The sequence below is a fragment of the Onychostoma macrolepis genome, chromosome 25, assembly GCF_012432095.1.
Source record: "Onychostoma macrolepis isolate SWU-2019 chromosome 25, ASM1243209v1, whole genome shotgun sequence".
Taxonomy (NCBI): domain Eukaryota; kingdom Metazoa; phylum Chordata; class Actinopteri; order Cypriniformes; family Cyprinidae; genus Onychostoma; species Onychostoma macrolepis.
Window position 1 is genome coordinate 12,422,364 of NC_081179.1, and position 25,486 is coordinate 12,447,849.

At 34.7% G+C, this 25,486-nt stretch overlaps 4 protein-coding genes across 7 annotated transcripts; 2 read left to right on the top strand and 2 right to left on the bottom strand.

The window, feature by feature from the left end:
• Window positions 1-20: 20 nt before the first annotated feature.
• nt5dc3 (5'-nucleotidase domain containing 3) lies at window positions 21-8,690 on the bottom strand. The gene is made up of 14 exons (XM_058767002.1): window positions 8,302-8,690; window positions 7,161-7,345; window positions 6,943-7,017; window positions 6,806-6,861; window positions 6,217-6,307; window positions 5,780-5,917; window positions 5,167-5,227; window positions 4,320-4,422; window positions 4,074-4,175; window positions 3,781-3,862; window positions 3,604-3,690; window positions 3,109-3,249; window positions 2,761-2,825; window positions 21-1,829 (listed from the first exon to the last, which is right to left on the bottom strand). The coding sequence occupies exons 1-14, from the start codon at window positions 8,573-8,575 to the stop codon at window positions 1,562-1,564; spliced, it is 1,728 nt and encodes a 575-aa protein (XP_058622985.1). The 5' UTR covers window positions 8,576-8,690; the 3' UTR covers window positions 21-1,561.
• Window positions 8,691-8,937: 247 nt separating this feature from the next.
• Window positions 8,938-11,828, bottom strand: LOC131533875 (ubiquinol-cytochrome-c reductase complex assembly factor 6). Its single transcript, XM_058766312.1, has 3 exons — window positions 11,557-11,828; window positions 9,315-9,442; window positions 8,938-9,153 (listed from the first exon to the last, which is right to left on the bottom strand). The coding sequence occupies exons 2-3, from the start codon at window positions 9,420-9,422 to the stop codon at window positions 9,058-9,060; spliced, it is 204 nt and encodes a 67-aa protein (XP_058622295.1). The 5' UTR covers window positions 9,423-9,442; window positions 11,557-11,828; the 3' UTR covers window positions 8,938-9,057.
• Window positions 11,829-12,079: 251 nt separating this feature from the next.
• tdg.2 (thymine DNA glycosylase, tandem duplicate 2) lies at window positions 12,080-18,103 on the top strand. The gene is made up of 11 exons (XM_058766310.1): window positions 12,080-12,253; window positions 12,595-12,667; window positions 12,886-13,067; window positions 13,147-13,340; window positions 15,205-15,274; window positions 15,361-15,496; window positions 15,830-15,912; window positions 15,989-16,083; window positions 16,162-16,333; window positions 16,422-16,544; window positions 16,622-18,103. Exons 1-11 carry the CDS (start codon window positions 12,247-12,249, stop codon window positions 16,699-16,701), a joined length of 1,215 nt encoding a protein of 404 aa, XP_058622293.1. The 5' UTR covers window positions 12,080-12,246; the 3' UTR covers window positions 16,702-18,103.
• A 192-nt stretch (window positions 18,104-18,295) lies between these two features.
• Window positions 18,296-25,297, top strand: tdg.1 (thymine DNA glycosylase, tandem duplicate 1). 4 transcript variants are annotated; one of them, XM_058766873.1, is made up of 11 exons: window positions 18,323-18,453; window positions 19,029-19,101; window positions 21,485-21,654; window positions 21,766-22,022; window positions 22,133-22,202; window positions 23,145-23,280; window positions 23,370-23,452; window positions 23,526-23,620; window positions 23,722-23,893; window positions 23,980-24,120; window positions 24,212-25,296. In XM_058766873.1, the coding sequence occupies exons 2-11, from the start codon at window positions 19,043-19,045 to the stop codon at window positions 24,346-24,348; spliced, it is 1,320 nt and encodes a 439-aa protein (XP_058622856.1). In that variant the 5' UTR covers window positions 18,323-18,453; window positions 19,029-19,042; the 3' UTR covers window positions 24,349-25,296. The 4 variants fall into 4 exon arrangements, with proteins under 4 accessions (XP_058622855.1, XP_058622856.1, XP_058622857.1 ...); XM_058766874.1 differs by having other exon boundaries at window positions 18,359-18,453; window positions 19,041-19,101; XM_058766875.1 differs by having other exon boundaries at window positions 18,406-18,453; window positions 21,458-21,654; window positions 24,212-25,294.
• The last annotated feature ends 189 nt before the right edge of the window (window positions 25,298-25,486 follow it).

Genomic DNA, 25,486 nt, shown 5'->3' on the forward strand with positions numbered 1-25,486 from the left:
ATATTCCAAATAAAATACACTTAAAATAAGGATTAACACATAAAGCCATTTGAACAATGTCGAATAAATGACAAAGGCAAAAAAGTGTCACAGAAGTCCTTCCTTAAGTATAAAAAAAAGCTAGGCAGACAAAAAAAAAAAAAACACTAGTGTACATTCTCAATTTCAACAAAGCAAAATCCATCCAATACTGGCGTCTTCAAAACATGATGCAAATGTTCATTCAATACCAAGTTCAGTATACTGAAACAATAAAAAAGTCAAAAATATATTTACCATGCAAGCAGAAATGCCCTACAGGCAATCGTGAAATAAAACGTAGTACCATAAACTCGTTCAATGTAAGAGTCACACAAACTCTCATTTGACAGCAACTATATATGTTCAGCTATAATGTTGATTTCTAAACAGTTACACAATGTCGACATTCGACGAAAACATACAGCGGGGACCAAAAATCTGAAACCACAATGAAAATTTGAGATTCAAATTCAAACCTAGGCATTTTTAGGATTTTGAAAACATTAAATAATAATAACAAATAAAATACTTGATGTCAAATTCACATTTATTTTTCAGTTCAACTTTTCACTCTAATTTTTTTACTGTGTAATTAATATGTAATAAAAAATATAATAGAATTGTAATAAAATTTGTAATGAAAAGAACAGCAGTTTAAAAGATTGAGGTCGGTAATATTTGTTTAATGTTCCTATAAGTCTCACTTATGCTCACCAAGGCTGCATTTATTTAATAAAAATACAGTAATATGATGAAACACTGTATTATTCAAAAACTGATTTCTAATTTAATAAATTGTAAAATGTAGTTTATTCATGTGATGGCAAAGCTTCAGTGTCACATGATCATTCAGAAATCATTCTAATATGCTGATTTGATGCTCAAAAAAGAAAAAAAAAAGATTATTATTTCGAAAACAGTTAAACTGCTTAACATGAGAAATAAATCACTAGTGGTTTCAGACTTTTGAAGCTTATTGTACATTATCCTCATCATACATTGCTAAGCACAGTATGTAAGGCTTTTTAAAACATTAATCACTGATTTATTGTCTGTTTATGATCATTTCAAAATGAATAGTGTCCATCTGCCTTCCTGAGAGTTTCCCTTTTGGTTCTAACAAAAGTTGTTCTTCATTGGCTTCTTGAAACCAGGTTCATCTCAAAATCAACTTTTAACCCTTTCGTATGTACATTCACTTTCTTGAGTGTCAAGTATTCTCTCCCTTATTCTATCAATAAGCTTTATGAAGGCCAGTGATGAAAGAAAGTCTACAAACTACAAAAATAAAATCTCCCCTAAACTACGAGGCACATTAAAACACCAGAAAGTTCCTTACGTACTCCCTCGGCCATGTAGAGTGTTTTACATGGTATCAAAAATAAGGTATCCACAGATTGCATTTACCACAGCACAGAAGTTATACGAAGTGACTCACCCACACGAGTCTTTAAAACTAGAGCTGAATCTGATTAAAGTGATGGAACTGCAGCTGTTCTGTGGTACGTACATTTTAAAGCAAGTGTCTTATGTGGCCTCTCTACTCAGGTCCGGTGGTTGTCCTGTGGCTCTGGAAGGGGATGTTCATGGCTCCGGTGCTGGTCTGCTCAGGCCAGATGGGAGACTCGTGCTGAAGGGGTGTGCGTCTGGGGTAGAAGGTGTGCTGGAGGTTGTAGTTCAGCAGACAGCTGAGGGACGCCATGTAGATGTCGGCGAAGCGGGAGAGACGGCGTGAGAAGTAGGTCGGGTTGTGGTATGTGCGGAAAAGACTACCGAACTGGGCGTTGAAGATGTCTTTGGTCCGTAACCTGTTGGAAACAAATTGTTTTTAATAATTGGATACAAAAATGTGACACTTTTTGGCCATTTCAAGCTCAATTCGAATAAAATACAACTCAAAAACTTCATCTACACAACATTTTCTTACACTGGTTAGAAGAAAAATCATTTCTGAATGATTTTCAAAGTCAGGTTTCTCTATAATGAACCCAAATGTGGGTGTCTGTCAACGTTTTTTTAGTTAAAGGGATAGTCCACCCAAAAATCAAAACTCTGTCATTGATTACTCATTGAATAAAGTCGTTACTTTTTGTTTTCTTTGCGCACAAAAAGTATTCTCATAGCTTCATAAAATTACAGTTGAACCACTGATGTCACATGGACTATTTTAACAATGTCCTTGCTATGTTTTTGGGCCTTGAACGTGTCAGTTGCGTTGGTGTCTGCGCAGGGTCAGAAAACCCATCAAAAATATCTTAATTTGTGTTCCGAAGATGAACGAAGGTCTTAATGACATGAGGGTGAATAAATAATAACAATTTTCATTTTTGACTGAGCTTTAACTAAAACTAAAACTAATACCATAAAAAATTATATTACTTGAAATAAAATAAAATATACCAAAAAAAAATAAAAAATAAAAATCTAAGGTTGTTTGTTTTTGTTTTTGTTTTCAGCTAGGGCAACATTTCTTATTTTCATTTAGTTTAACTTGATATACTAAAATAACTATAACCACAACCAAAATAAAAATTAATAAAAACTATATAGAGATATTCTTAAAAAAAAAAAAAAAATTTAAATAAAATGTAATAAAAGTAGAAAAAAAAACATTGATAAAAAAAAAAAATAGTATATAATAGTATCTCAATTTTAGTAAAATAGTACTGGCCTGTTTGTAGAATAAAATTATAAAGAAAAAAATAAGTTACCTTAATTAAAAAAAATATTAAGGATTACCTCATCTCCTCCCTTTCATTGATCCACTGCTGAATCACCGTTTGTGACGCAGGGTCCCAGTGCACCTGCAACATAAAGACAAATACAGATTCATATCTAGCCAAGTGGAAAGAACGTATGGACATGAAAATACGGAAATGTAAATGACATGTATCATTCAAGTCAAAAAAACAAACACGTTATAATGGTAGCTTATTAGTTATCAGCCAATATTCAAGATTTACTTTCATTTATTGGTCAATACTGGATATCTGCATGCTCATGTCTGCTTTTTTACATTTAGATTACCTTTATGAACTAACGCTCAAATAGTGTTTTGTTATTTAGAGTGCCCCCGGGTGATCTGACCTGCATTTGTTCCAGCAGTCCGGTCAGGGCCTGCAGCCAGGTCATGGTGTGTACGTACTCCTCAGTATTCATGATTTTGATCTCTTGACGCAGCTCAGGAATGATAGCTCCTGTTCTCCAACCGTGTTTGAGGGTCAGGTCCTACACACATCATGACATTTCATTATGCATAATCTATTCATTGTCTTTGATATCAGTACAGGGCATGCTGAGACATGTTTACTTTCTGACACATATGATATGATATTAATGATATTGGCACATGATATTAGTAAGACAAAACTATTGCCAATACTTTGCATATCCTAGAATCCAAAACGACGAATAAAACTTCTGATTAAAAATAAACAAACTAATATAAAAAAGGATTGATAAGACAGTTCAATATAATTAAAAATGGATTATGTTACCTAGCATCAATGTGTACCTTATTATCAAAACAAAAAAAACAGTAGTTTTGTGTACACGCAGAAAATGACAGAAAATGATCCTTACGGCAAGGTCGCTGTAAATGTGATCTCCGAAGTACAAAACCTTTGAGCCCCTCCAGCCTGTAAGCCGCAAAAACTCATACAGGTTTCCCTGGCAACAGATAAAGTGAACAGATCAGATTCCAGCATCTTTACTGAACAGAAACAGTTTGCAGCTGAACAGCGGGGAATGAAATATTACCTGTTTATAGATCTGCCCTTTCTTAAGATGGTGAATTCTGTCCCATAGCAACACACCTTTATCAGTAACTCGTCTGAATGGTCTTCAGAAACCGGAAAAACACACACAAATACACATACTTTTAAATTAAAAAAAGGTTGGTATGCCTAAATACCTCCTCAAAGGTCATTTGTCATTATTTAAACAAAGGAATCTGTGAGGGAGGCTGTAATTATGTCAGAATGGCATTGATTTAGGAGCGATTCAGTGCTGCCAGGTTTAGCTGGAGCTTTCTCTGGGTTTTAGGAACTTACTTCCTCCTGTCATTGAAAAAGCCTGGCTTGTCGGCCTGCACAATGACAACATCGAACAGGTCCCGCCAGTCTTTACCGACTATGTAGTTCATGCCTCGATCTCTGAATAAAGGAATTAAAGGACATTTTATTTGAAATATGCATTTCATACGAGCAGTTAGTCAGAATGGCTTTGTATAAATTGCCTTTTTCCTGTGCATTGATGTTTATTTTGACTTTTGAATTTAGTATCTTGTTTGCACTCACACAAAATCAAAAGGGCTGTTTGTAATTAAAAACATCTTCTTTCCGTTCATAGATAGCTTCCGTAAAACAGCATGTGTCTGTTCACCGTAACAGATATACTTCTCTGCAGAAAGGAAAAAAACAAGGTGTTACAAGAATAATTAAATTGTGATTCAATAATTACAAAAGAGGGGGTGAGGGGTACACACATCATATTAAATTAAATAATAATAACAACAACAACAGTAGTTAATGATAAAATAGATTAAATATCATTTTATTTTTACATTAAATTTATTGTATATAAATGTTACATTTTATACTACATATTACAGTACATATTCATTATTATTACAATTTAAAACTATGTAATATATTAATAACATAATCATACTTTATTATTAATAATAAAATATAATAATAATTGCATTTATGCTTAATCTATTACAGAGCACACTGCAGATCCATATTATAAAATTTATAATAAAATTATATTTAAATAAATAAATTATATATTATAAAATGTTATATGGTTTGTTACAGTACATAGTTATTTATTAATCACAATAATAATAATTCTATAATTAGATTCAATAAAATGCAATTCAAATTTAAAAACATACATTAATTATTGCATATCAATATAATAATATACTTTATATTGTATATTACAGTATAATATTACTACCATTTAATTTTTGCACATAAATATATTATGAATTTTCATACAGTACTTTACAACACATATTTATTATCATTATTATCGTCACTATGTCATGTAAAACTTTGATTTGTTCAGATCTCTCAAGCAGACATATTGCTATAATGAGGTCTTCGTGCAGGTCCAGGTAAGAAATCTGAAAATTACCGATATCAGCCTCTACCGCTCGATACATAATCCCTCTGACGTGGACGTCTCCTATGGCCTCCTGGGAATGTAGAAACAGACCAGATGCAGAATATCAAAGCCAACGTAACATCAATGTTCTGCACTAAAACAACACACAAAGCCCTGACGCACTGCCAGACACCTCCTGTGAAAGCTCTCAGTCATTTCATCTGGGGACAGTCATATGCCCTTTGAGACTTGTTAATTCATAATTACAGGCAGGACTGAATGTAAGAGCAATGTGCGCATCTTTTATTAATTACACTGATCTTCAGACCCAATAAAAGACATTAGACCATCTGTAAGCCTGCTTTTCTCCAGGCACGTAGCACAGATGGTGCATCCAAACGGTTCCTCTAAACTTAGACTGTTCCTTTCCATGCTGCTCACTAATAACTTAAATAGAACCTTCAGGAGCCATATTTATCCAAAATGTGTGCTGAAGAGGTCCTGTGCTTTCTGACATCTGCGTTACCCTAAATACGACAGCACTCACTCGGTTTCCTTAGAAACTGATATGGCTGAAGGAAATCTTGATTTCTGAATTATAAGGTGAGTCCTGCCAATGACACGTTTTGAGGAACAACTGTACCTTGACATCTTTATAAAGATGAACAGGCTCATAGTCAATGTTGTGCTTCATGAAGTAGTCATTAACGCATGACAGCAGCGTCATTTCTGGCAGGGAGAAGATATCCATGAACTGCTTCATGGTGTGGCCGTGAGAGCTCTGTATGGGGAGATTGAAAGAGCTGTGTTAAAGGAGGTCATATTTACTACTGTTCAGAGAATTTTTCTTTTGAAATCCAGGAATCCACACGATTGTGAACTTCGCAATGCATTCAAGGTGGTCATGTGAATTGGCTGCGTTGACCAACAGAAAGCTGCTTGATTTGAAAGTAACTTCTGTGTGAGCTGTGCTTGCTACATTGCTACTATTTTTCTCGCTAAATTTCGACGCTAATGTCAGCACATTTTTAGGAAATCAAAGAAAACTCTTGACAAGCCAAAGAGCCCAAGCTTACAGACCTTGCCATAGAAGTCACTCATGATCTCGAGGGGTACATGGGAGCCCTCGTACATCGCAATGACCTCCTTTTCTGGCACAGGATTAAGACCCCTACAGAAACATTCAAATGACAATAAGCGAACCTATCCTGAGATTAAAGGGACAGTTCAACCTAAAATGAAAATTCTGTCATTAATTACTACACTCAAGTCGTTCCAAAACCGTAAGACCTTTGTTCATCTTGAGAACACAAATTAAGATATTTTTGATGAAATCCAAGAGCTTTCTGACCCTGCACAGACAGCAATGCAACTACCACATTCAAGACCCAGAAAGGTAGTAAGGACATTGTTAAAATAGTCCGTGTGACATCAGTGGTTCAACCGTAATGTCATGAAGCTATGAGAATATTTTTTGTGTGCAAAGAAAACGTGAAAGTATTCTCGTAGCTTCATAAAATTACATATCTTAATTTGTGTTCTGAAGACGAACAAAGGTCTTGAGGGTGAGTAATTAATGCTTTTACTGTTTTTATATATTATTATTAAAGGGATAGTTCACCTGAAAATGAAAATTCTCTCATTAGAGTATATGTTTGTTGCACTCTACCTGTACACTGTACCCAGCTGGATATAATGAAAGGCATCAATCTTCATCAGTAAGGCCTAGTAACCAAATGAGATTAACAGGTTAGCCAGGTTACTTATAAAATTTTCATCTACAGTAGATCAGGACTGGACACGTACCTTTTGAACATCATAGTGCAGACCACGAATCACAAAGTTCGGTATATAATCATATTCCTTCAGTCCCTCTGGATACTGTTATGTGAACAGAAATAGGCAAGATATTCAGAAAACATTCGTTTGCTGAAACTAAGTGTGTAATTTCTGTGCCACTTAGTAACTCTTACAAAATTTAACAATATTATATATATATATAAATGAAGTGTTGGGTCACTCACCCTGTGCTCGTCGATGAGGATGTCTCGGGCGATGTTGAATATGAGTGTGTGAAGGTGACTGGAGTAGAACGCCAGTGTGTAATCATAGTCAAAGCCATAGATCTCAATGTCCTGCAGACTCATCTCATTATTAGCAAAGATGGTGTCTGGGTTCACAAAGTTGTTTGATATCACAGGAATTAAATCTGTCGTGAACATAATATAGAAGTGTGTTAATAAATAATTCACCCTTTAAGTTCACATTTTTATTACGTTTGCTAAGTTTTAATAAATATAATCATTTAAAAAGGAACTAAAATGGTTACTGATTAACCTGTAATGAGTCATTAATTATGAAAAGTAAATCTTTGTATGTGAATATTCTCATGTAATAACCAGTATTGTTGTTTCCTAAAACAAAAACGATTTAAAATATTTGAATTAATTAAATTAATGAAAATATACAAATGAAGCTGTAATAAAATAAAATGCAAATATTAGATAAAAATGTACATATAAAAAAATCTATGATAACAGTTTAGTAAAAAAATAAATAATGATAATTAGAAATGCTGCATTTGGCAACTAACTGAAATAAAGTAAGTTGTAGTTGAAATACTAAAATTGCTTAATTTGAAACTGAAATAAAAATGTATTCAAGCTACGCAAACATTTAAAAAAATAATAATACAAATCTTTTAACATTACCAAAACCTTAACTAAAATTAAAATGTAAAAATAAACGAGAATTTTAAATATATTGATAAATACTACAATAGTATGTTAATATAATAATGACTAATGACTTAATTTTTTAGTGCAAGCAGCTCTCTTTATATAAAGTTATATTTTTATGCAGGTACATATTACAAACAATTATAAATGTAAGTAAAAACGTATTTTATATATATATATATATAAAAAATGGTTCTCAAGTACATACATGTATTAAAGTCATACAACAGTATGATGTCCAATCATGACAGATTAACCAGCATGTATCACTTAAATAAATACAGCTAGTGCTAGGATAAAATAGAAATAAAAGCATACATAGATGGTCAATATTCAGTACAAAATCTAAAATGTCTTTTTGCCCTTTGACAGATGACCAGCGTCTTAAGAGGAATCAGGCATTTCAAGAACATGCATCTGAACTAACCTTGCGTTTGCTGTTTGGTTTCATTGTAAACTGACCACAGCCAGCTGGTCTTGTCGCCACTGGAGCTGGTGCACATGTTCCCTGCTGTCAGCTGTCCCACAGAAACCTCTCTTCTCCGGGACACGAGAGCAGACTTCGAGATCCACGGCGTGCTGCTGGTGTTCACCGTCCATATCCCGCTCCTAGTGTGCAAATACTTAAAGTGCGTGATGAGTTTCTTAAAACCCTCCTGATTTCTGAGCAGGTTTGAAAGTGGCAAGGACAAGGTCGGCATATTTCCCCCGGACCAGAGCTGCCTTCTGTTTGACAGACTAGTGCTTCAGCTATGCATTACAGTCTACAATACAGTCTCAAATATACACATGCTTACTTCCGTTTGCACGTTGACAGGCTAATTTTCATAATAAAAGTCCACAATAACAAAATAGCCACTATTAAAATAATTCAGAGAAGAAAACCCAGAGAAGAGTTATGTTTTTTAATAATTATCTAATTAATTATTTCCTAAATTAAGTAATAAAAGATCTGAAATGGTTAGAGAAACTCTGAATTAGGCTATAATGACACAATGCTCTGTAACAGTTATTTAGTTTTGAGTTGCAAAGTATTTTATATGACAAATGAAGACACAGTACATGTTTGTATAAATAGCTTTATTCACAGAATAAAAACAAAAAAACAAAACAAAAATAATAATAATTTTTCATATCTATATGTGTATCTATACACATTAGTTACAGAAAACAAATCAACGGGTCATTGTTTCTGAGATGCTGAGTCTGTCTGTCTTTCTTTTAAGCCAAGAAGTTCAGTTCGCAGTTCTCCAGGCTTTGGCGGGACCTCTGGAATGGTCTATAATGTTAGAAAAAACATTGTTTATACTGTACTTAATGTTTACAGTCATCAAAATGTACCCAATTTGCTTTCAAAATGCACATTTCTGGACTTATTGAGAACAATTCATTGGTGTATGTAATTTAATCAATCAATCAAAATCTGATTTTGAAACTTACTAAATCAGGACGGTAATACTGATGCACAGCCTGTGCTCCAGCAAACATTGACAACACACTGGCTGCAAACATCCTTAGATATCTTGGCCATGATACACCTGCTGGCATCCTTAAAAGTAAATTTTTACCTAACGAAAGAAAAAAATATACATTTTAATTGCCCTTCTAATTGCTCTGTTAATATTTAAATAGAAAGGAAATGTTGGGTAATGTTAACCCAATACCAACAATTAAATTATATTTATAAATTATAAAATATTATTAAATTATTTATAAAATTATATCAAAATGACAATAATAACGAACAAAAAAACCCCCATTATTTTCATGTTTAAATCAATAAAGCTAGTCTAAATACACCGTTTCATATAAAATCATGGCCAAAAATATCGGCACCCTTAGTAAATATGATCAAAGGCGGCTGTGAAAATTAATCTGCATTGTTAATCCTTTTGATCTTATATTTAAAAAAATCACAAAAATCTAACCTTTCATTGGATAATAAGAATTTAAAATGGGGGGAAATATCATTATGAAATAAATGTTTTTCTCTAATACACATTGGCCACAATTAACGGCACCCTTTTATTCAATACTTTTTGACCTCCATTCAACCTCCATTTGCCAGTTTAACAGCTCTAAATGTTCTCCTATAATGCCTGATGAGGTTAGAGATCACCTGACAAGAGATCAGAGACCATTCCTTCATCCAGAATCACTCCAGACCCTTTAGATTCACAGCTCCATGATGGTGCTTCTTCTCTTCAGTTCACCCACTCATTTTCTATATATATGTATATATATATATAGAAACCCCTATAGGGTTCAGGTCAGAGGACTGGAATGGCCATAGCAGAAGCTTGGTTTTGTGTTCAGTGACCCATTTTTGTGTTGTTTTTGAGGTTTGTGTTTGAATTATTGTACGGCTGGAAGATCCAAACATGGCCCATTATAAGTTTTCTAACAGAGTCAGTCACTTGTTGATTTTTGGTATTTGATAGAATCCATGATGCCATGTGTCTAAACAAGACGTCCAGGACCTCCAGCAGAAATATAGGCCTACAGCAGTATATTTCATTGTACACATGGGGTACTTTTTATCCCTGTGTTCATCAAACCCATCTTGAGTGTTTGCTGCTAAAAAGCTCATTTTTTAGTTTCATCTGACCATAGAAGCCAGTCCCATTTTAAGTTCCAGTCATGTCTGATAACTGGAGTCATGTTGGAGTTTGTTTTTAGAGGAGCTAGGAGAATTTTTCTTGAAACCCTCCCAAACAACATGTGGTGATTTAAGTGCTGTTTGACAATTTTTTTTTAAGGTTTTCTGACCCAGAGACTCAACTATTTTCTGCAATTCTCCAGCTGTGGTCCTTGGAGAGTCTTTAGCCACTCAAACTCTCCTTCTCATCATGCATTAGGACGATATAGACACACGTCCTCTTCCAGGCAGTTTCGTAACATTTTATGTTGATTGGAAATTCTTAATTATTGCCCTGATGGTGGAAATGGGAATTTTCACTGCTCTAGCTCTTTTCCTAAAGCCACTTCACTAATTTGTGAAGCTCAATTATCTTTTGCTGCACATCAGAAATATTTTCTTTGGTTTTTCTCATTGTGATGGACGAATAAGGGAATTTGGGCTTTGTTTTCCGTCCTATTTATATTTCTGTGAAACAGGAAGCCATGGCTGGATAATTTCATGTTCATAATCACCTTGGAGTGCTCAAAATTGTGAATATGAATTGGAATATACTTCAGAGATATTTTAATCATAAAAATTTCTAGGGGTGCCAATAATTATGTCCAATGTGTATTTGAGAAAAACATTTATTTCATAATGAAATTTCCCCCCATTTTACAGTCTTCATTATCCAATGAAAGGTTAGATTTTTGTGAATTTTTTAAATAAAAGATCAAAAGGATTAACAATGCAGATTAATTTTCACAGCCTTCTTTGATCATATTTACCAAGGGTGCCGATATTTTTGGCCATGACTGTAGGTCAATCAAAGCTTAATTAAATGCAACTCAAAAAATAATAATAATAACGAACACTTAAGCATTTCATGTGACATAGATAAGTATTTTATCAGTCAACTTTATCACTTTTTGCTATAAGGTCATTTCATCACAGCTAGCTACCTTAAACGTAGCAGCAAATGAAGTATATGTGCTATTACATAGAAACAGTATTATAATTTCCACATTAAGCAGGATAAAATCTGGAGAGACATATACTAACCTTATTGTGTTATAGTCGAAATAACATTACAGGTTTTGTTGCACGACATTCAGCAGTAAAGGTTCTTGTTACATGTCTCACATGTTCGCTTTGGAAGTCTTGTAAATCACTTTTATCATAGGGAGTACTGAAATAGATGGTTTGTCCTAATTGCTCTAAGTAATAACAAAATAATTTAATTGATTAAATTAATACTTTGTTCTAGACGTATTTGAACACTTAGTAATTTCAAGCACCCCATAAGATGCGTTTTATATACAAATGTATGAAGAGAAAAACAAGACCCCTCCTTTGTAAATAATGGTCGAGTCCAACAATGTGAAGCCAGCCATTAGAAAAACCAATGCTTGTATAAAGTATAAAATGTATATATATTGTATAATGTATAAAAGTATGGATTTAAGTTCGGCACGGATGGTTGCTCGTATTAATGTTTTATCATGTTAATTTTCACATCGTCATCTATAATAATTAGATTTTTTTTTAAAAATGAAAAGCTTTGAATCCAAAAACTATGCAGCTGTACCGCTTTACCGTGCATTAAACTAAGGACTTTTATTTTGAATTTAGCCTTTACCTTTGTTGACATTTTTACTTACACCGGCTTCATTCATCATGTGTAGCATCATTTAGATTTTACTTTTCCGCACTAAATACTCAAATGTGCCAGAAAAGGTCTGAAGAATATATATGGCAGGTAAGATTCATAATACTAACGCAGAAAATGATATCTGTATTTGAAGAAACGAGTGATTTTAATGTTTGTATTCCGTCAATGGTCCACACACAGCTCTTAGCTTATTGAGTGTAACGAGCTAGTTAGCTGCATCCTACAGTGCTGCACATTACAGAGGTTGAACAGTCTTTGAAATGTGTATGTTTTTAGATAAAGTGAGTATTTTATATTATCCTGTGACGTTTAATTGATAAGCTAAGCATAATGAAAATAGGACAGTAACAGAAGAGATGAAACAAAGGGAGGTGTGGTTTACCAGCTGCCAAATCAGTAACATAAACATGAATATTAATCTATTAAAGTAAGACCACCAATTAAGATGGAAGAAAGGCAGTATTCATCTCTGACGGCCCCTATGGATTATCTTCAGTACTGGTGAGTTTGCCCAGCCCCAAAAGATCCCAAAAGAGTTGCTTTCTTGTTTGTTTTATATAAATTAGTGATGTGTATACTGTGATTCCAACAAATGCTATCAAAATGGGATATCAAGGTGTATGGTAAATGTGTAAACACTGACAAGAAAAAGATCAGATTATTGCCATAGGTTTTGAAGTAAGTGCAGTATCTTTGTCTTTGTAATTTTGTTTTCTCAGGTATCAAACCAATCCTCAGCAGTACCAGGCAGAACAGGTGCCGCAGTACCACCAGATGGTTAATGCCACCCAATACGCCGAGAGACCTGTGGAGGACAAAATCATGACTGATCTTTCAGTGCATCAAGATCTATACCTGGATCAACCTCAGCAGCCTCATGAACTCTCTCCCCAACCACCAGGTACGAGCTTTTCCATCCTCGCAGTGTATTTTAACTGGGACGTTTCTGCAGCTCAATTTATTAAACATCTGGTTTGCAGCCCTTCCAACGACTCCAGCAAAAGGAAAGAAAAGGGGAAGGCCTCCAAAAGGTGAAGGAAAGGAGAAGACGGAAGCTGAAGAGGCTGCCAAGAAAGCAAAGAGGACGTTAAATCGGTTCAACGGGATGTCAGTAGAGGAAGTCATGGCTAGAAAGCTGCCAGACGTCATCACACATAATCTTGACATGCTGATTGTAAGTTTCTTTTTCATATTGGTCTATTTTTATGTATTCTAATAGTAATCTTAATATTAATCTAAATGTTTATTTAAAATTAATTTATAATCTAAATTAATCTATGTTTATTTATATTTGTGTGTGTGTGTGTGTGTGTGTGTAAATTATGAAAAAGTGTACATTTATAATCTATACAATTATATCTATCTATATACTGTGTGTACAGTGGGGGAAAAAATTATTTGTTCCCCTGCTGATTTTGTACGTTTGCCCACTGACAAAGAAATGATCAGTTTATAATTTCAATGGTAGGTTTATTTGAACAGTGGGAGACAGAATAACAACAAAAAAATCCAGAAAAACGCATTTAAAAAAAAGTTATAAATTGATTTGTATTTGATCCCCTATCAATCAGCAAGATTTCTGGCTCCCAGGTGTCTTTTACACAGGTAAGGAGCTGAGATTAGGAGCACCCTTTTAAATGTAGTCTCAGCTTGTTACTTGTATAAAAGACACCTGTCCACAGAAGCAATGAATCAATCAGATTCCAAACTCTCCACCATGGCCAAGACCAAAGAGCTGTCCAAGGATGTCAGGGACAAGATTGTAGACCTACACAAGGCTGGAATGAGCTACAAGACCATCGCCAAGCAGCTTGGTGAGAAGGTGACAACAGTTGGTGCGATTATTCTCAAATGTAAGAAACACAAAATAACTGTCAATCTCCCTCGGTCTGGGGCTCCATGCAAGATCTCACTTCGTGGAGTTTCAATGATCATGAGAACGGTGAGGAATCAGCCCAGAACTACACGGGAAGATCTTGTCAATGATCTCAAGGCAGCTGGGACCATAGTCACCAAGAAAACAATTGGTAACACACTACGCCGTGAAGGACTGAAATCCTGCAGCGCCCACAAGGTCCCCCTGCTCAAGAAAGCACATGTACAGCCTGTCTGAAGTTTGCCAATGATTCAGAGGAGAACTGGGTGAAAGTGTTGTGGTCAGATGAGACCAAAATCCAGCTCTTTGGCATCAACTCAACTCGCCGTGTTTGGAGGAGGAGGAATGCTGCCTGTGACCCCAAGAACACCATCCCCACCGTCAAACATGGAGGTGGAAACATTATGCTTTGGGGGTTTTTTTCTGCTAAGGGGACAGGACAACTGCACCGCATCAAAGGGACGATGTACGGGGCCATGTACCGTCAGGGTCAGGGCATTGAAGCCAGCCAGGGCATTGAAAATGGGTCGTGGATGGGTATTCCAGCATGACAATGACCCAAAACACACGGCCAAGGAAACAAAGGAAGAAGCACATTAAGAAGAAGCACATTAAGGTCATGGAGTGGCCGCCAGTCTCCACACCTTAATACCATAGAAAATCTGTGGAGGGAGCTGAAGGTTCGAGTTGCCAAACGTCAGCCTCGAAACCTTAATGACTCGGAGAGGATCTGCAAAGAGGAGTGGGACAAAATCCATCCTGAGATGTGTGCAAACCTGGTGACCAACTACAAGAAACGTCTGACCTCTGTGATTGCCAACAAGGGTTTCTGCACCAAGTACTAAGTCATGTTTTGAGAAGGGGTCAAATACTTATTTCACTCATTAAAATGCAAATCAATTTATAACATTTTTTGAAATGCGGTCTTCTGGATTTTTTTGTTGTTATTCTGTCTCTCACTGTTCAAATAAACCTACCATTAAAATTATAGACTGATCATTTCTTTGTCAGTGGGCAAACGTACAAAATCAGCAGGGGATCAAATCATTTTTTCCCCCACTGTATGTATGTTATATATGTATATGTAGTATGTGTATATGTATATATATGTGTGTGTGAGACAAACAAACAAAAGTGTATAAACTCATTGCTACTTTTACAGATCGGCATCAATCCTGGACTTTTGTCAGCCTTCAAGGGAAGGCATTATCCAAATCCTGGGAACCATTTTTGTATGTATTATTCAGCTGATTCTTGTTTGTAAAGGATGTTTATATACTTATGCTTGTCTTTTAATGGTTTGTTGAACGTCTGATAGGGAAGTGCTTATTTCTGTCCGGTCTGACCGATGAACAGCTCAACCACATGCATGATCAGATGCTTCCTGAACGGTATGGCATTGGTTTCACCAATATGGTGGAGAGGACTACACCTGGGAGTAAAGACCTATCAAAGTAAGACTTTAACATTTACATTATTCGTGTAAAAGGTGTGGGCACATTCATGGTCATTCAGACAAATTTTGCAAACGAAATTTGGGTGAAAGAAAACGAAGTGAGGGTGAAAGATTTCCCCAAGCAGGTTTCGCAACATATTCAAGCAGCTTAGTTTGAAAGTGACTTCTATGCAGGCAAAGCGTCATACTTTGATAAACTATTGACAATAGAGAATGGACCTTTTTGGAAAGTCTGAAACAATGCAACAGGACCGCACCTTAAAAATGAGCTTTACGTCCAAGGAAATGCTTGATATGAATACATTTGAATATCTTGAGTGTTGGTTTGCAGCAAAGAGATCCGTGAAGGTGGCCACCAGCTTTTGGAAAAGCTCCAGAAGTACAGACCTTTAATCGCTGTGTTCAATGGAAAATGTAAGTTGTCGGTTTGCTATTGACTTAAGTCTAAACTCTTACTTATGATGAAAGTTAATCCTGTTTGATATTTCAGGTATTTACGAAACATTTTGCAAGGAGATTTTTGGAGTAAAGGCTAAGAACTTAGAGTTCGGATTGCAGCCTTACAAAGTGCCAGAAACGGAGACGGTACGAGCTTCTTTCTTGATGGATTAATGTTCCTGTTTATAGTTGCATATTGATTAGATATGAGCTTCTATTGTCCAGGTTTGCTATCTGATGCCATCATCAAGCCCACGCTGTGCCCAGTTTCCTCGTGCTCAGGACAAAGTGCACTTCTTCATCAAGTTAAAGGAGCTCAGGGATCAAATGAAAGGAGTGGGGAGGACTCAAGAGATCCAAGAGACAAACTACACATTTGATCTGACTCTGGCCAAAGGTGAAGAGTTTCACAATTGAAAACAGTTCTTGTGTTGTTCAAAAAATATAAGTTGTTAACCAACGTCCTTTGTCGTTGTTTATTCTAGAGGATGCCAAAAGACTCACAATCAAAGAAGAGCAGCAGGACCCTGGATATGAAGAGACCTGTGCCCATGGATCACAGCAGCACCCACAGCAAGCATTTGAGGTCCAGCCTTCTACAGACACAGGTATATAAATATTGTGCACGGAAAGAATGTGAACAATTTTGTGTCAGGTGCTTGTAATAATAGTCAAAATTCTTTAGACCAGGTATCAGACAACTGGTGGACAATGCAGCCGTTTGCAGACCAGATTCCAGACATCAGATGTAGCAACAGCAACTGAACAGCCTGAGAAAAGTAGTTATCGCACAAAGACTGTTGTCTACACTGTGTGTACTGAGAAGGACCAACTAAACATTTTTTTAAATTGTTTTATTTAATATTTTAATGTGTTTTACCTGTTTCTGAGTGATTGATTCTGAGTTGTTACCTGAATTATGTGATGTATGTGATTTCAGTGTGTGAAAGTGTGAATGAAGATGAAACACGAGACTTTCTGATTGAGACATTTGTTACTTTTGTGCCTCTATTTTTATTCTTTTAAGAAAACTTCAGTCATAAACTACCGTTCAAAGGTTTGGGGTCAATAAGATTTTTTTTTCTTAAAGAAATTATTACTTCTGTTCAGCAAGTATGCATTTCAAACAAATACTGTTAATTTGAACACAAAAAAATATTAAGCAGCACTGTTTTTTTTCACTTGTCTACATTCAAAATAATAGGAAATATTACTTGGGCAGCAAATCTTCATATTACAATGATTTCTGAAGGATCATGTGACACTGAAGACTGCAGTAACGATGCTGAATTTTCAAAAGCTTTGAATCACTGAAATAAATTACATTTTAAAATATATTCAAGTAGAAAACAGTTATTTTAAATTGTAATGATATTTCACAATATTACTCTTTTTACTGTATTTTGGGTCAAATAAGTGCAGCCTTGGTGAGCATAAGAGACTTCTTTTTTTAAAAAAGAAATCTTACCCAAACTTTTGATTGGTAGTGTGTATTCCCATTATCTGAAGTTGTGTGTTATTGTGATATTTGAATTATTTCACAATCACATTTTTATTTTTTTATATGAGTATTTCAGTGCAACAAATTCCTAATGGAAACCATGGCTGGACTCTGGAAGAGGTTTATCACTGTGCATGTCCCCAGTGCATGGATTTATGGTAGTATTGCAGATGGCATGCTCAGTCCCACGTTATGGTGCTTATTAAATACAGATCACTCAATTTACCTCATTTTGAATGCTCTTTTTAGAATTGTGTTTTGTTATTTTGCAATCAGTGTGCATAACTGTTTAGTACCATTTATACCTGTCACATCATAATCCAGCTTAATTTTTGCTGTGAGAACTATGTACTATGTATGTCATTTTGTAAGTTGTGTTTTATTTTTTATATGTATGTATTACTAATGGAACCGTTCAAGGGCCAAATAAAAGCCTCATGTATTAGTTATTGTCACAATTAAAATTAAAATTACAAATCTTTCTAAAACGTCTGAAATAAAAGCCGCGACAATAATCTTCGTTGTTGAGAAATCAATGAAGAAATATGTTTTGCAAGGTGCAAGTCGCCACAACCGAAGATCTTTATTTTGACATTTGCTAAACGGGAAAGAGGCATTTCTTATTTATTGAAGCGCAGCCAATAGGAAGCACGCTTTGAAGCGTTTAAATGTCACAGGAGACGGAGGTCACACTATTAGCTTTAGAGGGGTGTGATTTTTTATCTTAATAATGAAATTAAGATAAAACTAATAGCCTACCGTAGATTTTTAGTTTTTACATTTAAAATATGCAATAATAAAACTTAATTTCTGTTTTTTTGTTTTTCTTTTTATATTTAACGGAAGAAACAGACATACTGCGCCCAAAACGCCCCTAATACGGGTGCTTTTGGTATGCTCCACTGTCAAATTGATTTCTCGCTGCTGGTGTCGTCTTTGTTGCTTTCACCGGTTTTGTTCCTAAAACGAGAAAAATCAACATTTCAGTGGACTATCGTTCTAATCGTATCACAACGGTATGTATTCATATACAAATGAAGCTTAATTTTATTAATTACACTATATAAATGCTTTTTATGCCGATAGAAGCGCTCTGCACAGTTAGCTAGCTACCATCATTCATTGTGCTCAATGAATTGGCACTCTAGGCCAGTATTAGCCGAACATGCTAACAGTATCACATATGGTTTTTACATTTATGTAAAATAAAGGATCTTAGCCGTTTGCCTGTATTTGTGCCGCTGGATTATGATGTTATTACTAAATTTAGATTAGTTTGCTCAGTATCGCAGTTTTAATTACTGGATGTGTCAAATATAGTAAGAGTGAGATGTGTTGGATGATTACGTGGAGTGTGTTTAAAATCCAGCACACAGAACCTTTTCTGATCTGGTTTGTACACTTAAGCCAGACTAGGCTGGATATGTTTTGATATTCACTAAGTTTAGGAATGCATTTATGTACAATTGAACCTATTTATTATAAAACTATAAAATAAGCTATAAGTAAAAGGGCTGGTAATAAATATTGCCCTGTGAGAATACCACTTGAAATTGCTGTTGAAATGAACACAAATATTAATTTATTTAAGTAAATCCCGTAGAGATGGATGAAAGGCTCTATGGATCTTTGCCTCATGCCCCCTCGGAATACCTCCAACAATGGTGAGTGTCCCCATATGTCGTCAATTGGCGCCAAGATTAATTACGATCCCACTGATTTTCTTATGCTGTTATAATAACATTCAGCATTTTAGTCTGTTTTTTTAATGCTACTAACCAGTCTGTACCGCCATGCACGAAACAAGCAACAATAACAAGTTATTGGCCAGCTTACACGAAGAAACTGCCTTGGTGTTGCCACTTGTGTTTGTTTTGAAAACTGATGCGTTCCTGCAATTATTAATATGTTCTTTTTGCAGGGTTGCATTAATGACTCGACTTCTCTAATGATATAGTTTAACTCCATATCTCTTTATGGAAGTTGCACCTGCTTTATATAAGACAATCTCCAATGTAAAGGAGATGCAGTTATTATGTTGATGTGTCAGTTAAACTGTATTTTTATTTTATACATTTATTTAAAAATATTACAAACTTTATAGCCATTATGAAATATATTGTGGTTTAATAATTAATTAATACTGAATAAATTCGTTTTATTATGGCATATATTATAAGCTTTGCAATCTACATGGTTGTGAATGTATTTTCATCTTTGTTTTATGTTGACTGACTGCTAAATGCTAAGTATTTCTTAATGAATAAGACTTAAGTTTCTGTTAACGGACAGGTAGAAATGTTTTCTAGTTATTAAACTATTATTTTGATGTTTGATTTCATTTAAAAAAAATAATGAAAATTAAGTTTTTATAGTTATGTCAATTATGGTTTATTAACTATAATTAACAAATCACTAATATTACTATTATTATTATATATAACATATTTACGCAAAGTTTTGAAATCAAAAAATGTTTGCACATGTATTTTCATCTTTGCTTTGTGTTGTTTAACTGTTAATTTTTAAGTGTTTCTTGTTCAATAAGACTTAAGTGTCTGTCAAGTGATATGTTAAAATTATTTCTAATTATGAAATTATATTTGTTTATTTTAGTTTTACATTTTTATTTTAAAAATATTATAATAGTTATATGTGACCCTGGACGACAAAACCAGTCTTGAAGTGTCATTTTTTTCAAAATTGAGATTTATACATCATCTGAAAGCTGAATAAATAAAATTTCAAATTATAAAATAAATTTCCATATGGTTTGTTAGGATCGGACAATATTTGGCCGAACTACAACTATTTGAAAATCTGGATTCTGAGAGTGCAAAAAAAAAATCGAAATATTGCGAAAATCGCCTTTAAAGTTGTCCAGATTAAGTTCTTAGCAATGCATACAAATACACTCACTTGTAGGTTTAAAATTCTACATATGACACATTTATTGTCCAACTACAAATATTTCAGCAAAATGTATATTTTAGTCAGAATTATTGCGCTCCTATTACATTGAGCGTCTGTTTGGCGCGCATGCGCGTGGCGGCGCTCGTTCAATGAAGTCTGTGAAGTTTAGCGGAGAATCTCAAAGCAGAAGGCTCACGCACTTCTGACAGCAAAATGGAAATATTTCCATGGCTTTCTAACATTTAAAGATGAAATGTAAGTTATGCATGTAGAAAAACAGCATCTCTGTTAGCGGCACACGCAGCCTTTCTGTCAGAGCCATTTTAAACTGAAACTAAAAACTCGTAAGATATAGAAGCCTATTAGTTTAAAGCCCTTCATATAAATTTTGTCACGTGTTTAGAACCAATTTTATTATGCACTTTCTCTGCAGTAGCTCAGTCTGTGTCCTCCGCTGCATTTTCAGATGCGCTCGTTTTCAAACTACTGTATATCGATATGAACGGTATTGCCTCATATCGTATCGCTTATAAAGAATATATCGATATATCGCCCAGCCCTAATGCATATTACTAATCAAAAATTAAGTTTTGATAAATTTACGGTAAGAAATTTACAAAATATCTGCATGGAACATGATCTTTACTTAATATACTAATGATTTTTGGCATAAAAGAAAAATGGATAATTTTGACCCATACAATATATTTTTGGCTATTGCTACAAATATATCCCAGCGACTTAAGACTGGTTTTGTGTTCCAGGGTCTCACATAGTTTTATAATGAACTATAATTAATACACATTTTATATTATCATCCCATTATATTTATGCAAAGGTAAATATGTGACCTAAATAGTTGTAAATGTATTTTAATCTTTTTGTATTTCTTGTTGAGTGAAGGAGTAATTATGCAAATAAAACAATAAATAAGTTTCTTTACCTGTAAACACCATTGTTTTCTGTTTAATGCGCAGTGTTGGGTTAATCATGTCTTCACTACATTGGTACAGAATATTGGTCAAACTGATTAAAAATCTCTATTTTGCATCTTGTTAAATATATGCTTTTAAGATGGACTTTTTCTAAGTTGGACTGACAACTCAGTCAGTCCCTGTTTTATTTCTGAACTAGGGTTCAGTCAGCTCAGCAGCATCTGCAGGCTCTTCAGGCTCAGTATCCTCACATGGCTAATGGCAATGCTGGTTTTATGATGGAGGGACCCAGAGAAGATGGAGGCATGCAGCAGATGCCTGTACACCCAGAGGATGCCGCCCAACTGGAGCCTGCGGCTGCACAGAAAGGTAGTTATCCAGGACTCTGTGTTTTCAAACATTAGAGCTGAGCTCAGCAGACTGAATACATTCTCTCATGTAGCAATTAGTGAGTCAAAAGTGTTTTTTTCCCCATTTAAGCACCTGCTAAAGGAAAGCGAGGAAGGGCTGCGAGCAAAGAGCCTAAAGCCAAAGGCGAACCTAAAGCCAAACCGGGACCTAAACCCAAGAAAGCCAAAGAGGATAAGGAGGCTCCGCCAGCTGAAGGACAGGAGAAGATTGACGAAACCTTTAAGAAAGTCAAGAGGAAAGTCGATCGCTTTAAGGGCATGTCGGAGGAGGAAGTCATGAAGAAAACACTGCCTGACATTCTTATCCCCAATCTGGACTATGTCATTGTACGTTTTTATGGCTTTTCTCTGAAGTTGCCTTTTAACAATGAAGAATGTTAAACCAAAGATGGCATTGAACCCAAATGTCTGAAATGAATCTTATATTTATGATGCAGATCGGAATTAATCCAGGGTTGATGGCGGCCTACATTGGAAGATGGTTCCCTGGACCAGGAAACCATTTTTGTAAGTAGACTTCAATTCTACTCATTTTTAACTTTAACATCTCTATTGTTATATTATGCTTTAATGTAAAAGAGATTTTAATGTTATTATATTGTTTATTTTAGTCTTATAATTTCTGTTTTAAATCTATTGTAGGGCTGTCAAATCAAAATAAGTTTTTGTTTACATTATATGTGTATGTACTGTATATATTTATATGCATACATAAATACACACACGTTTATATTTAAGAAATATGTAATGTATATTAATATAATATAAATCATATATATAAATATGAATATATACACACGTAAATATTTCTTAAATCTATACATGTATGTGTGTGCATTATTTATAAATATACACAGTACACACATATATACCATGTAAACAAAAACATTTATTTTGGATGCGATTTAATAGATTTGACAGCCCTAATATATTAATAGTTTGTAATATATTAATATAAAAGGTTGTTTACAAATATAAAAGAGAAATTCTAAAGGTTGATTTTATATATATATATATATATATATATATATATATATATATATATATATATATATATATATATCAGTTTGCTTATATTCACGTTTAAAAGGAATTGTTAAAAACCGTTATGTTAACATTATTATCTTTCAGTATAAAGAGATATTTTATGTCTTTGTTAATAATAACAATGCTGTTATTGTTATTATTTTTAATAAATGCATATAAAATTCAATTATTATATTAACATTTTAAAAAGTGGTTGTACGACCACCAATGTAAAATGATTTTATACTGTTAGTATTTTTAATATGATAATACTGTAAATACATAAATATTCTAATATTAAATAACATTTATTATAATATATTTAAAAATATTCGAATATAAAATGTGACCCCGGACCACAAAACCAGTCAAAACTCTAAACTTTCAATTATTAAACTATAATTGTTCTTGTCAATCTTTTAGGGAAGTGTCTGTTCCTGTCTGGATTCACAGATAAGCTGCTAAATCACATGGATGATGAGAGTTTGCCTGAGAAATATGGCATCGGCTTCACAAATATGGTAGAAAGAGCGACACCAGGAAGCAAAGATCTCTCTAGGTGCGGTAGATTGTCACTCTACTGTCATTCTTTACTGGAAGTAGTGATGTTCCTCTCTTCTAAATAGTTTTTCTTGTCACCTTCTGCAGCAAGGAGCTTCGAGAAGGTGGTAAAATCTTAGTGGAAAAGCTAAAGAAATTCAAGCCACTCATAGCAGTTTTTAATGGAAAATGTAAGTATTCAAACACAAATACAGAATACAAACTGATATGAAGGCGTGCATTTGACAGTTACTTTTGTTTTAGGTATATATGAAATGTTCTGTAGGGAGATATTTGGGAAGAAGCCCAAAACACTTGAATTTGGCCTACAGCCTCACAGGATTCCTGACTCTGAGACGGTAAGAAACCATTTTTTGGTTCACTGCAATAAAAAAAAAAAAAGCAAAAGCAAAATTTGGTCAGATATGAGTCATATGGTGTATGTTACGGTTTTCTGTAGGCGTTGTACCTGATGCCTTCCTCCAGCGCCCGCTGTGCTCAGTTTCCTCGTGCTCAGGACAAAGTGCATTTTTACATCAAGCTAAGAGAGCTCCGAGATCAGCTGAAGGGGGTTGCGAAGCCCATGGAGGTAGAAGAAGTGAACTACTCGTTTGATCTCGGCATGGCCAAAGGTACAAGCAGACCATTTATGATTGCCCTCCTGATGTACACAATTATGAACTGTACTTGACCACTTTATCTACCTTCTGTCTTACAGAGGACGCTAAGAGGACGGCCATCAAGGAAGAGCAGTATGATCCTGGTTATGAAGCAGCTTTCGGAGGAGCGTATGGAGAATCGGCACCTGAAGGAGGCCAAAGCAATGGATTTTGTAACTTCTCCACATCTGAGGAGAAAGGTTGGTACTATCTTTCATCTTTTTGTCCATACAATGAAAGTCAAAGGGGTCTTTAGATGTTTAAAATCAATTTTTGTTTTCATACCTCCAGCTGACGCAGTGGAGAAGGCGCCGACGAATCAAAATGCGGCTAGCCAGGTTCAGGATGGTCAGTGGATGACGCAGTCTTTTGCCGATCAGATCCCAGACATCGGCAGCTCCTCTCAAGCCCAAAGCTGGGGTGTATGAGGAAGGACCGTTCTGGGGGACTTCAGACGAAGTCTGCCGGTTCCTGTGCTCTTCCAGAGATGCTGTGCCTCTTATCTTCTCTCAGTCGAATCCAGAAGTCTTTGGGGCATTGGTTTCTTTCTCCTGTGCGTTGCTGTGACAGTCTGTTACGTTATAATTTCAGGACCGATTTGAGGAATCACAGTATCAAGCAAGGTGACCCAACATGCACAAGGAGAATCCAATGGCTGCTGTGCTTTTAAAGAAACTGTACCTCTGAACTTCAATTTGCGGGCCTTTGAGATCTCAAATGCCTCTTTATTAAAGAAAAGAACAGTTTTTACTATGAATTTCAATTAGACCTTTTAGGAATTAGCATTTCTATGGAACTGGAGAATATACTCATCTTTTACTTTATTGGTTTAGAGTCATTGACGTTATTTTTGGTAGTTTAGTGTACGAGGTTCTGAGCACTGGTTTATTGCATTATGTGATATCAGGGACTGATACTTGATTTGTTCATAAGGAGCGCTCACTATTATTTCATTTGATATTTTAGATGGGATGTATTATGTTTGCTTTTGTAGTAATATTTTAAGTGTAACTACCCAAATCTTTTTAAAGTGCACATTTTAAAAATCATATTGCAAAATCTGTGAGGATAACATTTAAATAATGTTTTGTTACTATCATAATGTTTTTACATGTTGGAAGGACTCTTATGGAGCCACTGCAAGACAAAGTCACAATTACTGGTGACTGTATATTGGAAATGTCTTTAAATGTGTTCCTTATGAGGAAGCATCAGCATCACTTTTTAAACAAATGTACACAACAACCTTCAGTACTGTAAAATACAATACAGTATGACCGTTTATATAAGTGAACTAATCCTGAACATGCCATAATTTATGGATTTATCCACATGCTTTTACTTGGTGCTATTTTTTTTATTTTATTTTACCCTTTCTGTAAACATGATTATCTTTTTTTGTTCATTAAAATACAGTTATGATCATTTCTGCTTGTACATTTATTTCTATATTAGTAATTAGTATTATATATTATATTTTAGTGAGAAAAGCTTGTAAACTGGTAGAAAATGTTTAATTGTATATTTTTTTAAAGAGATTATACGTAAACGCACTAAACACAAGAA